The sequence below is a fragment of the Neolamprologus multifasciatus genome, chromosome 20, assembly GCF_963576455.1.
Source record: "Neolamprologus multifasciatus chromosome 20, fNeoMul1.2, whole genome shotgun sequence".
In the NCBI taxonomy this organism is placed as follows: Eukaryota; Metazoa; Chordata; class Actinopteri; order Cichliformes; family Cichlidae; genus Neolamprologus; species Neolamprologus multifasciatus.
The window spans coordinates 35,292,670-35,306,246 of NC_140458.1; the positions used below are offsets into that span (position 1 = coordinate 35,292,670).

Consider the following 13,577-nt stretch of genomic DNA (forward strand, 5'->3'; position numbering starts at 1 on the left):
GTTTTTCTTGAAATTACGGATAAATATTGGGAGTGAATGCTCAAAAAATAACTGTCATACGTCTGTCATTTTTGGGAAATCTATATTGAGATTTCATGCGGCGCAGTTTATGTCTACGAGAATAAGTTTTGACTGTGGTTTGACTAAATGGCACCACAATAGCTTGGATAGTGATCAGCTCGCTTTGTGTTCGAGCTGATGTATGTGTTTCTGTTGATAAATACGAGATGTGTAAAAGTTATAAACTGAGCCGAGTGTGAGATTTGGCAGGCGTGGGTGGAGCTGTGTGGTTTGCCACTGCACAGTAACACAACAGAGACATGTTGACATGAGTGTCAGATGTCAGAGGGAGTTTGACGGTAGCCCTCGACCATTTACCATCTGGATGCTAGCGGCTTGGAGCGGCAGACAGCACACTCTATCAATAATTTAGTGTCCTGGCACTGTTGGTACAGCTTTTCCAGAAGCAGGCTGCTTAGCATTAAGCTGAAACGTCAGGCAAACATCACCTGTAGAGCAATTGTGTGAGGTGGAGGAGGGCTCCAATGAGTAACTTATAACTTCTTGTGTGTGTGTGTTTAATAAAAGTGGGTGGTCTTGAGTTGTGAAGCCCAAATCTGTGTTTAAACTGCGCTTCCAGCTCGTGACCTTGAGAGTTATTCTGCTGGACTGAATGTTATTTATTTGGACATCTTATACACACACTCACAAATGACCATTAGGTGCTGTGTTTGATAAACAAACTGATTGGATTGCTTGTGTGAATGCGTGTGGTTTCTCTCCCCCGCTGTCCTCGAGGCCCCTTTAGAATAGGCCCGATTTACCCTCAAGGACGTGGAAATTAGCGCACGCGATGTGTCGCTGCACACATGTGTTTGTGCGCACACATATAGTATACACCTTACTACACAAACACACTCACATCCACACATATACTTATGCGGTGCACTTGTTGACCCAGTCTCATTCAATTCTGTCTTTACTCACTCATCGGCGCTCCCAGGATTGGTTAAGGTTTCAGGGTGTGCCTCGGGCCAATAGCAACCACACTGAAGGGAATAGAAAAGTCTTATTTGCATACTGCCCCAACAATAACCCCAAAGCAGTCTGGGATGAAGTCACATCACAGCCGCATCCAAAAAGTATCGAATAAAGTACGTAAATGAACGTAAAAAAGCTCTTCTCTTGAGACTTGTAACTGTTTTTGTGTCTACGATTGTATTTCAATTCTTCACTTTTATAATTTTGCTTGTTTCTCTTTTAGGCGTATCTCAGGGAATCAGCTGAGGTATATCTCAGGCCTCGCCTTCCAAGGTCTACACAACCTCAAAGTCCTGTAAGTAACTTCCTCCACCCTCTCACCTGCACCACAGCCCTGGTTTAATCCCCATCCCTAAACCGCCACTGTGGGTTTATCCCACTCTATCCTTTGAAAGGGAACTTGCCCTACCTTGAATGAAACACACGAGCCATGCATCATTAACTGCAGTTAAATTTTATGAGATTGGGGGAGACATGCACCGCTTGCAGCACCTTTATTTCTAAACAAGCGCTGTTTCACACACACACACACTTACAGGTGTATTGCAGGGACCTCCCAGTCACACCACCCACTGAGATTACAGAAAGTGACAAATAATTGACCAAGAGCTCCATTCAAAGCTGTTCTCTTAACACCACACTTCTCAAACTGTGTTCATGGCCACCAACTGTTAGAGCTGCTGCAAAGTATTAAATCATAAAAAAAGTGCAAAGCAGCCACAAAACTCCGAGCACCTTTTGACTTGTGAGCGCAGGAGCTAATGAGTTGCAGTCATATTTCTAGTTAGCGCAGGATTTTAAGGAGATTTTCACGAGCTTTGCCAACCCCCCTCAACTCCTTTTGGACCTTGGCTGAGAAAAGTTAGAGAGGCAGCTCCACAGAATATAAACTCAGCTAGCAAACTTGTGGTTTGTAATTTGAGGGAATCCAGAGAATTACCAGGCGCAGCAGTTGATCTTCTTTCACCTTGTGCTGTGAAACTCACCGAAACAGAACGAGCCAACCGCAATGAACGTTAGTGGGAAATACACTGTGTCATATACACTCGACACTACAACGCAAAAGGAAAACTTTGGAGGATCTCTTTGACCTCACGGTAACCGAACTATCCATTTAATTTCTTAACATAACGGTGAAGGTCTCCCTGTGTTAGACATGAAAATACTGCTGACCTTGTGTAGGTTAACCACAAGATCCCTGCTGACTCTCTCAGGCACACCACACTCACAGAGGTTGAACAGGAATTCTCCCCATTGGGAAATTCTTTGAAACAGGAAAATATATAAAAAAAAAACAGAAAAGTTATATAAATAAATGTGAAAACGATGCTATTACATGCGCTATGCTCCATCCTTCATTTACAGCTAAATAAATAAACACATGCGCAAGGAAATGTTTTAATTATACTCGGCACTAGTGGCATCAAATGTATGTCATACTGGTGGGGGAGGAAAAAAGAAGCATTTCTCAGCAGTGGAAATACGATATACGATTCCTATCACACAAGACTCGAAGCATTCGCAGAGACGACCGCGGCACATCGACCTCCTGCTTCTATGTGACACACCGGAGGCTTTATGAGCCTGTTTAAGTAGACCTGTCACAATAAAGCTGAAGGAATAGTGTGAGATAGATAGAAAAAGCGAGGGAGGGTGAGTAAAGAGAGAGGTCTATTGTTTGCTTCCCACTTCCTCCCCATTTTTGCTCCAATCTTTTGAGAATGACATCAGCAGCCCACCCAGGGAGGCTCTCTTTCTCTTCTGCTCTACCCTTCACTCTCTGCTTCTCTTCAAGCTTTCACTGGCCCTTTCCTTCTTGTGTCAGATTTCCCTCACTATGAAATTTTTTGTCCTGCCCGTTGCACTCTCGCTCTCGCATGTGCACACACATCCAGTACAAACACTTCATCAAGTATAGACATGATGCATATAGCTGTGTAATGTGTGTGTGCCTTGCAGGATGCTACAGAACAACCAGCTGGAGAGACTTCCTGATGATGCTCCTTGGGACCTACCCAACCTCCTGTCCTTGTGAGTCTCCGTCTTATACACACTCATCTACTCATGCAGCAGTGAATGAAACACTGGCCACCTACGCATCACTAATAACCACAATGCAGGTGTAGGAGCACTGCTGACAACTACTACTGCTGTAGAAGTCACAGCCTGATTGTGCCTGAGTGCATGGTAGCATCTGGAAGCCATGAGGGAAACAGCAGACACTGCAGGCCAGCGAGAGCATCTCCAATGAGCTGTGAAACAACCCCATTTTCCATCAGTTCCCCCTCTCTTCCTCCTCTGCTCCCACTCCCCTGTTCTTCTCCCACCACCCACACTGCTATCCCCCTGGCTAATGAGAGTGTTTGGTGACCTAATTGTCTAATCTGCGGGGTCAGTGTGTGTGTGTCAGTGTGCATGCGTGTGTGTGCATGTGTGGACCACCTCATCTGCAATTCCTCACCGGTACCTCGAACATTGCCCTCCACATGTACTCCACGTCTCCAAGTTATTAATTCCTTGCAAATATCCATAAAGCCTTTTCCTTCATCGCAAAGACACACACACACACACACACACACACAAGTACACACACCAAAATTGCTGGGGTTGTAACACAGGAGGGGCGTGCATGTCTAACTCCTCTACCACCTACAACGTTTCCCCTGTCTGGTATTAAGCAGGCCTGCACCCCTTCAGTACAGTCACCCAGCCAGCACACACACACACACACACACTTTGTTCTGGCAGACACACACCAGTGCAGACTGCTCTTGTCTGAATTAACAAATTGCCGTCATGATGATGTCTGTGTGTCTTTGCGTACGGGCACAAACGTGTGGTCTTCACAGATCTTTTTCTTTTAGCAGATAGAAATTGTCACAAGTAATAAAAAGCACACACGCACACACACTCGTGCGCACGCACAGAGTACACAAACAGAGCCGGTGTATAGAGACGCACCTTGTCATTACAGTAATGATAAGCTGAGCACAGAAAGATTACTGGAAAGGCTTTGGAGAGTGAAGCTTGTCGGCGCCTCTCGCTGACATAAAACACACCAGGTAAAAAGAAAGAGTCACATGGATTTCAAATTGGTATGAATGTATTAACGGAGGCTTTCATCCAAAATAAATCACGACTTAATCTCAAACAGCGATTCTGTTCTCAGCAGCGAGATTGATTCAAGAAATTTGCCTCTCGGAGCAGCATAATTACAGCACAGTGTGGTGCTGCTGCTTAATGCGGTGCCATCATAAGCAGATGTGTTTTGGGTCCTAAGTCGTGGAGCCTTATCAACACTCATGAGTTTCACAGGCAGATTTAAATCAGTGTAACCAGGTTTAGGGAAAATGGACTACATGGCAGTAAAACAGCCCCCCCCCCCCTTCACCAAAGATCCTGGTTGTATAAAATTTGTCCATCTGGAGAATTGAACAAACAGAAGCAGTAACCCAGAGCTCCAGGATCATTTAAAGGTTTTTCTCTGTCTCTGCTTCGTACTCTGGTAATCATACGTCAGACTTTGATGTGATGGACAGGAAATGTCTGCTTTATTAGCTTTTGTGGAACATTCCTGGTTCTGTCTGGACCTTCACCAGCCCTGGCAGGTCCACTCGAAAAGGAGGAATTATTATTTTACCCTGGAGAACAACCCCGAGAAAGCAGAAAGACCTTCTGTAGCTTTCATCCTGCGATTTGGGTCAGGGACAAACAATGTCCACAGTTGCAGATACGGGTGCACGAGGGCAAATGTTTAGCGCTGCAAAAAGAAAAAAGAGACGTGCGCTGAAAACACATTCAGAAGTATTTACATATATGGTGGTAGGTGCCTCTGTGTGTGTGAGCATCTGCCAGTGTATACAGTTGCTCTCCTGATGGAAACTTCCCCCAGGCAGACAAGCCCAGAGTTCAGAGTTCACGTTCAGATTTCACTTTGAAGATGCTTTTTGTTTGGTAAAACCTCCGAGGGGCGAGGAGGACCGAAGCGCAGGAATCAAAGAACCTCGGCAGAAGATTGATAAGGAGGGGATGTTTGAAAGATGAACAAGAATTAAGGACTGAGATGCAAAAGGGATTCAAAGCAGCTGGGAGTGCGTCGATGGAGATATAAGAAACAAAATGTGAGCGCGAGAGAGGCCGGAGGGAGATGAGTGAGTGTGAAGGGCCAAAGACAGAAGGATAGCAGGAGGAAGTGGTCTCTCTTGTCAACTCCGCCCTGAGGGGATCATTCATCATGATCGGCAGTGTGTGTGTGTGTGTGTGTAAATGTACACGGACGGCGTGTCCACACTCATGGCCTGTGGGTTCAGAGCGCAGAGGGAACAAAGGTTTGTTAGGTTTTTTTTTATAGTTGAAAAGATGAAAGTGCACATGTGGCTGTGTGTGTGTGTGTGTGTGTGTGTGTGTGTGTGTGTGTTTGCTGTCATAACTTCATTGGCTGTAAGAAGATGCATTTGCGTTTGATTGGTGGAGATTTCAGAGACTAAACTGGGAAAAAGCTGAAAATGCTTCCTTCTGTCTTCTACCTTTTGCAGACACTCAGGAAGCGTCACAACAGAAAGAGCACAAATATAAAAGACTCACCACAATCATTTCCACATTTTTGCAACTGTCATTTTCTCATCTTACGTTTCGCACATGTCTGTGCTGGTGAAGCTTCTCGTGGCTTATTTAGCATGCGAATAAATCATAATGAGAAACTTCCAAGAAGCTGCAGCAAAGATGAAAGAAGCAGAATAAAGACGTGTAATTCTCATAATAACCTTCCTGTAAGCCAAACCGTTTCAGACACACAACCACTAATGCGCACAGAAGCGCAGATACGCATCCACACGAGCAAAAATACTGTACTCAGACTTGGTGATTATCTCGTTAAGCTCAGTTCCTCTCACCCTGCAGGCGTCTTGACGCGAACCTGTTGTCTGTGGTTCCGGCTGAGGCCTTTAGAGGCGTCCGCTCCCTTAGACACCTGTGGCTGGATGACAACTCCCTAACGGAGATCCCGGTGATGGCGCTTGACTCTCTGCCCTCGCTGCAGGCCATGACGCTGGCGCTCAACCAAATCACACACATCCCAGATTACGCATTTACCAACCTCTCTGCCCTTGTGGTACTGTAAGTTGCATTTCATTGTGCGTTATTTGTCCTCCGCTGAGCTGAAATAATGTTTCGACATACTGTGGCGTTGTTTTTGATTTTTTTCATGAAATTAATTAAATTTTTTGAAAAATGTCTGTTTGTTTTTCCAGGCATCTCCATAACAACCACATCAGGAGCATGGGCTCGAGATGTTTTGAAGGTTTAAACAGTCTGGAGACACTGTGAGTATCCAACCTTCTCACTGAAACACACAGCCGTGCTCACACACACACTGTTGGACAGTATTAAAAACAACAAAGGACGTTTTAACAGTCTGACACGCATGCATGCATGCATGCACGCACACTGGAGGGACTGCATTTCTCTGGCCTAAATGAGCACCTCCTTGTTTCCAAAATCACCACTGCAGGCTTTTTGATTACAAAGCATCAGCAAGTATCAACATTCATTTGCTATAGTAGTGTTTACAGCAATCACATTGCCTCAGTATAACCCAAGATATTTGAAAAACTCCCTAAATATAACCTGAAGGAGGCAACACAACCAAAAGACTCACATTATGTGCCTCACTAAAGCCCTGATTGTGTGTGAGTGTGTAGCTGTGCTGGTTGGTGTTACTTGGACCACCTGAAAAAAATGTTTTTACAAATCATATGAAACAATTGCGCCAAAGAATAATGAAGTGTGGTGCTAAATTGTAAAGTCATAATAATGATTAATGTGCCGATAATTTCATGAAGCGTCTGAACGTTTCTCAAAACCACAACCAACGAATGAGTGACGGGAACGTGAAGATAAAAAAGTCGTCTTTGATTACTTTAAAGCATCATCGGCGGCATTTTGAATGAGCAGCTGCTCGCCAGAGTTAAGGTCAAGTAAAGACTACAGGAGAGTTTTCGCGAGTACGTGCCGTCGCCTCAATTACTACCTCCTAACCACACACCAATATGGAAACCGCAGAAAACCGACACAGCTTCATGAAAGAGGCGGGGAGAGAAAAGAAATAGTGTCTCCTGCAAAATTCACGGTGGTCTGATGAAAACACTTTGTCTGGCATGCTGCTTAACAACCTGTTGAAGTGCTAAAAAAAAAAAAAAAAAGCACGGCTTCCCTTTTTTACGAGTGTCTGGGCACGTGCATGTGCGTGCACGTGAGCGAGTACTGTCTGCCTGTGCAATAATACAGCTTTACGCTCAAGTTGAAAGTCATTATCAGTTCTGGGAAATGTGAGGAAACGCGGCGTAAGGCGGAGGAGGAATGGTTGAGGGGATGAAGGGAAACTGGAGATTGTGAAAAAGAGGGACGGAGCTCTCCGGACCAGAATAGTGCGTGTTAAAGTGTCAGTGGTGGGGGAGAGATCGATGACTCGGCGGGATAAGATGACAGGTGTCATTGACGTGGGGATTGCACTGGTATGATGGGTTAATCTCTCACAGCGGCTTTGCTTATGAGAAATACGAGAGACCATCTGTATCGCCGCCACCCTCCCCAACCCCTAGTGTGTATTATAAAATCATTACTACGAGGAGCCGTCCAGAGGCCTGCTGGAAAACGCAACAGCATATGCAAACAAGACAGAACAGACACCGGCAGACAAACATTTCACAACACTCGCTGGAAATACATACATATATCTCTCAAAGTTCTTCAAAGGTATTTGGCTACTTGAACAGAATAAAAACAAATCCAGTTGAATAGGACTTTAGGATATCCTTTGATCTTGATGGCTGGAAGTCTTCAAAGGAGGCTCTTAAGCGCACACATGCCCTGGCATACATTTTAATACACCAAAGTACATACTCGTATACATGCAGTCACATGTACGCTACATTTTTCCCATGCACAGAAGGCTCCAATGTGCATGCTTGTGTAAAGAATGGAAATACGGTCTAGGAACTGTGTCAAGCATTTCTCTTACTGAGTGTGAAAAACTGATGAGACAAAATCCGGAATAATCAAGACAGAGCGGTAAAAGGTCAAGGGTCACACCCAAATCGAAAACTACACTTCGCCAGTGTTTGATACACTAATAGTCTGATATGCATCAAAGTGAAAGCACAGTTTTAAAGAATATAAAAAGGCTTTGGGTAATTTAGGGATCTACTTCATCACATAGTTAGGCCAACATGCCGCGGAGACGGTGGAGAACCAAGATAAGGTCTGCAAACTTGTTGCTGGAATGTTAGATAATGGTCACATCTTTTCTCCATCTCACCAACACATTCTTCATACAGGTACATCTTAGAATTAACGATGGAATTGGTTGAATTTTTTTACTCCCTAAGAAAGAGGTAATGGCGCTCAATTCAGTTCATTATCTACTAGAGGGGGGAATCACCATATAACACACGATACGATATTATCACAATACTTAACGCACGATACGATATTATTGCAATTTTTTAAAAATATTTTGCGATATTCAGATTCTGTACATAAAGGTAAACTTTATCAATCATCATTTTCTCTAATATCAAAGTCTCACACTCAGTCTTTCTCTCATTTCAGTTTGATTGTTGACAAACTGAACGGTTTGTATTACAGTCTAGTCCAACTTAACTGAATCAACCATCTGGTACAATTATAGCTATTCTGAACTATGCAGTTTATGAAAACTATGCAGCCCCTTCAGCAACTGAAGAATTTGAAAGTAAATTAAAACCAAATATAATTTTACATTAAATAAAAAAGTTTTAAACTTAATTAAAATAAAACATGTCTTAAATTAAAATAAGTAAACTGTCGTGTTTATTGCTGCCATAAACAAGTGAAACACATTTGGACAGTGAAGGAATGTCAGGATTCTTGCTCAGAAAAAGGATCAACATGCTCTGAAGTCAGAGCACAAAAACCTTTTTGTAACAAAGTATCGATTTCTGCTGTCCCTGTATCGATACATTATTAGCAAACAAAATATCACCATGCTACACAGTATCCATTTCCCCCCCCACCCCTATTATCTACATGGTGACAACTCACAAGTCACCTCAAGGTGCTTTATACTGTAGAAAAAAGAAAACCCCAACAATCTGACAAACTGAGCAAACACTTGGTGACAGCAGGAAGGAAGAACTCCCTTTCAACAGGAAATAGCACGCTCGGGGAGGGGCAGTCTTCTTCCAAGAGTAGTTGGGGTGAGAGGAAAGAGAAGAAAGCAGCGAGAAACAGAGTTTAGAGAGGAGTGAAGAAGAAACAGTGTGTTAGGTGAAGCCCCGCCCACGTCTGAGGCTACTACATAACTAAAGGATAGTTCAGGGCCTAAAATCTTCTATCAGCGACACACACACACACACACATACACAAAATGCCTCACACACATAAACATATAAGACCACATACAGCATGGATGGTTTCCATCATGACTGGGACTGCATGTGTTAACATGCTGGTTTATAATGACTGTTTATCTTACTGGTTCTCTCACAGGGATTTAAACTACAATGATCTGCAGGAGTTCCCTGTGGCCATCAGGACACTGAGCAAACTTCAGGAACTGTGAGTACACACACACAGACACACACACGAAAAACACACCTGCCCGACATGACTATCGTGGTTGCGTTATCCCGAGTAATCCCGTTAAGTGATTTTAATGTGGCACTCGGATACAATCTCTCTCACCCCAAGCAGGTGCTGGCTACACACCCACGCAGCCGCTCGCCTGCACGTACACACTGGCGCACATGCACACACACAAGCCGTGTTTTCCCTCCGCTTCAGCAGATGTTCTGCAGCGCGCCTATGTGTCACAGATACAGCGTATGTGTGCGTGTTTACATCTCATGTATCCAAAAATGCTTCTCAGCTGTGCAATGGCAGGTGCAGGATGAGAACATGTGACTTCTCAATCGCAAACACACTCTGTCCCTCCTCCAAACACAAACACACACACACACACTCCAAAATAAATAATAATAATGATTATTAAAATAATCAGAAACACATTTACAGACAACTTGACTAACATTGCATTTATATTTGCAGGGGCTTCCATAACAACAATATCAAAGCCATCCCTGAGAGGGCCTTTGTGGGGAACCCTCAGCTCCAAACCATGTGAGCTTCAATGCTATCTGCACAGACAGACTCACAACGGAGATTTCATCACCATCAGCATTTACAAACACAAATGATTCTCCGGGGCTTGACGTGATTGTCGTTTCCCTCTCTTTTTGTCGCAGTCATTTCTATGAAAACCCCATCCAGTTTGTGGGAAAATCCGCTTTCCAGTTCTTACCTAAGCTGCACACACTGTAAGTATGCGGTCAGCAGGAACCCTTCCAGTGAGTTAGCCCAAACACTGTGTAAATCATCTTCTGTCCTTTGCAGTGAGGGTTGAGTGGACATGTGTAATGGCCTACTGAATGATGTTGTGTTAGCGTATTGCTGTGCTGTGTGCTGATGTGGTGAGAGAGAGTGTGTTGTAAGAACATGTTGAATGGTGTGACTTATGATGTCTAGTGAGACAGCCAAAGCAGCCTGTGTTGATGTTGGAGAAAAAGTTTGATGGATGAAATGAGCTGTTAGACAAGGTCTGTGTGTGAGTGTGTGTGAGTGTGTGTGTGTCTGCGAGTGAAAAGAAAGCGGGAGTGAGAGAAACAAAGACAGTCGTCTGACACTTTTTTCCTTGTTTGACTGTAGCTCCCTTAACGGGGCAACCCAGATCCGAGAGTTTCCCGATCTGAAAGGAACCACCAGCCTGGAAATTTTGTGAGTCTTTGTACCCTTTGCACCTACCGTCCCTCCCACCCACACAGACACACACAAACACACACCACTACCACCACAAACCCACAATATATAATTTCACCAAGCGAGCCTTTAAAATGTACATGTTGATGTTTAGATTTATTTATTTAGATTTTAATTAGATTTGTGCTGTATGTCTGATTTATGTATTTCTGTTTTATATTACTGTGAAACACTTTGTGGTTTTTAATATATAAATTAATTGATTTTATTTGATTTGATGTTCAGGACAAAATCAGACTCCACATACGAGAGAGACAAAGAGCCCAGAAAGATGAGACCGGGCAGGAGAGAAACTGAAGGAAATAGATGTTAATGTGTGTGTTTAGACTTTAGGGGAAGCAGGGGAATGAAGAGTCAGGGAAGAGTAGGCAGTTATGTCAGCCATTGACAGGTTTGGCGAACCTACACAGCTGCCTGTCTCACCGAGTTACACTCGCTGGACTGGAGGATCCTTTCGCTTGCTCGCACTCCAACAATGATCAGAAGATCCTCGTCTTTTCTCTTCCCCTGCAGAACGCTGACTCGGGCTGGTCTCTCAGCTCTGCCTCTGGATCTGTGTGAGCAGCTGCCTCGCCTCAGAGTGCTGTGAGTAGATACACACCAAGGGGAAAAGTTAGAGGTACAAAATCTGATGCACACAACTCAATTGCGGAGACTTGTACACCCCCCCCCCCCCCCAAAAAAAAAAAGCATGAACTTGCACAATCACATCTCTGTGAAATCCAATCAATACAGAAAATTATTGTCCTGCCGTGCTGCCTTCCTCACAGAGCTGACCATAATTTCCCACACCATAAATCCACAGCTGGTCACTGTGTCCTGTGTTTGTGTTGCAGGGAGCTTTCTTACAACCAGATAGAGGATCTGCCCAGCTTCTACCACTGCTCTGCACTGCAAGAGATGTGAGTTTTTCGACCCCCTAGACAGTCACACACTTACTGTATCAAAGAAGCAGTTTTCTCCGTTTACCACATAGTGCTTTTACATATAATCCTGTATCATTTTCCTAACAGAGGGTTGCAGCATAATCAAATCAGAAGGATCGAGTCAAGCACCTTCCAGCAGCTCACCTCTCTGAGAGCACTGTGAGTCAACTTTACTTTGTTTTAGTCACAAGTTGAACGCGATATATTTAGAAATTTGTGTTTTTTATAAATAGCCATCAGCTTCGGGTAAGGATAGTGAACTGACAAATATGCAATCGAAGGAGAGAAAAACAAAAAATAGTCCCTCATTATGCTCATGATGATGGTGCTCAGCACTATCTAAAGGGCCCACGTCAGTCCAAAATCTCTTATTTTGTTTGACATATGGTTACCATGAACATGACACATATCATTTTCATAATACTCTAACTGCTCAGTGACCTTTTGTACCCAAGAGACATGGGCATTAGTAAAGATTACAACCTTCAAGATATCAACATATCTCCCAGGACAACTGTGTTGATGTCCTGTGCCCATTCCCAAAACACGTGGGCCCAAACAGAAACACCATATTTTAGAGACATGGTTGTATCCTGAACTGAAATCTTTGGGAGAATTCTGCAACAGCAAAGATTGTAGACGTATAATTTCCCTAATTTCCTTCGGGATTAATAAAGTATTCTAATTCTGATTCTGATAACTTCCAGCTGGCAAAGTCAGCAAAACATATATAAATGATATAATAGTACCAGAAAAACTTCCCTCTCACATATCTGCTGAGATGCACGACTTGCTTCTAGGACTCCAAAACCATCCCAGCAAATGCCCTGAACACCAGATGTCCTCGCTATGAGGAGTTCTAGGTTGTTCTTTTAATTTGTCGCCCATCTGTATATGTTATTAATAAGCGGATAGCAGGAGATGACAAAACATTAAACTAAATTTGATGTACCGTTGAGGTTTTTTCTTGTGAAATAACACATAGTTTGAACGTTGTTTCTCTAATCATGTTTAACTGAAACAACATGTAGAAGTCAAATCATCTGTGCTGTAATGAGGTTTCACAACATGACCCAAGGACTCTGATGCCAAAACGAAGGAAATCATCGGTTGTTGGATTAAACAAGTAGAATTATGACCTATTACTGACATCTAGTGGTGATACACAGCATTGCCAAGTGTGCGCCGTCCTTCCAGGCACTTTCACATCATTGTTATTCTTTTTGTTGCTGTTGTCAGTGATCTGAGCTGGAATATGATGGAGAGTATCCACCCAGATGCCTTTGCTTCACTTCACTCTTTGGTTAAACTGTGAGTAAACTCACTAAGACTCTTCTATCTTTCATCTTCTCCCCTCTTTCTGAGAAAAGCATAAAGAATATATGCATCTCAATGAAACCTGGGCAGTTTATCAGAGTGTTGCACTTACACAAACTCTCCATACTTGGCTGCGCGCTCCACTGAAAACCTGTGGACTTTTGGCAGAGTTTGCCGCGAACATTAAAATCCATTTATTGTTTGAAAAAAAAATCTCTGCATGGCAAGAAGCCTCAGCTCAAGTCGTGCCAATATAAAATTACTTCATTGTGTGAAGACTGGTTGAAGTTTGCCTGGCTAAACAAGCAGATAATACGTTTGACAGAAAGTCTTATGTGGAGTCAGTCTGATAGAGAGTCCTGTCTACACGGTTTAATGAATCTAGGAGACGAGGACATTTTATCAGCTTTATCTGAAATAAAAACACATTTTACAAACATT

General features: G+C 43.4%; 1 protein-coding gene across 1 annotated transcript in view; it reads left to right on the plus strand.

The window, feature by feature from the left end:
* The window catches only part of lgr6 (leucine-rich repeat containing G protein-coupled receptor 6), a 39,753-nt gene that overhangs the window by 21,875 nt on the left and 4,301 nt on the right, over nucleotides 1-13,577 (plus strand). The window contains exons 3-14 of the mRNA XM_085145537.1: nucleotides 1,265-1,336; nucleotides 3,001-3,072; nucleotides 5,941-6,156; nucleotides 6,291-6,362; nucleotides 9,568-9,636; nucleotides 10,126-10,197; nucleotides 10,323-10,394; nucleotides 10,783-10,851; nucleotides 11,407-11,478; nucleotides 11,730-11,795; nucleotides 11,907-11,978; nucleotides 13,059-13,130. Of these exons, the coding sequence (XP_085001663.1) occupies nucleotides 1,265-1,336; nucleotides 3,001-3,072; nucleotides 5,941-6,156; nucleotides 6,291-6,362; nucleotides 9,568-9,636; nucleotides 10,126-10,197; nucleotides 10,323-10,394; nucleotides 10,783-10,851; nucleotides 11,407-11,478; nucleotides 11,730-11,795; nucleotides 11,907-11,978; nucleotides 13,059-13,130 (996 nt within the window). The remainder of the gene's footprint in view (nucleotides 1-1,264; nucleotides 1,337-3,000; nucleotides 3,073-5,940; nucleotides 6,157-6,290; nucleotides 6,363-9,567; nucleotides 9,637-10,125; nucleotides 10,198-10,322; nucleotides 10,395-10,782; nucleotides 10,852-11,406; nucleotides 11,479-11,729; nucleotides 11,796-11,906; nucleotides 11,979-13,058; nucleotides 13,131-13,577) is intronic.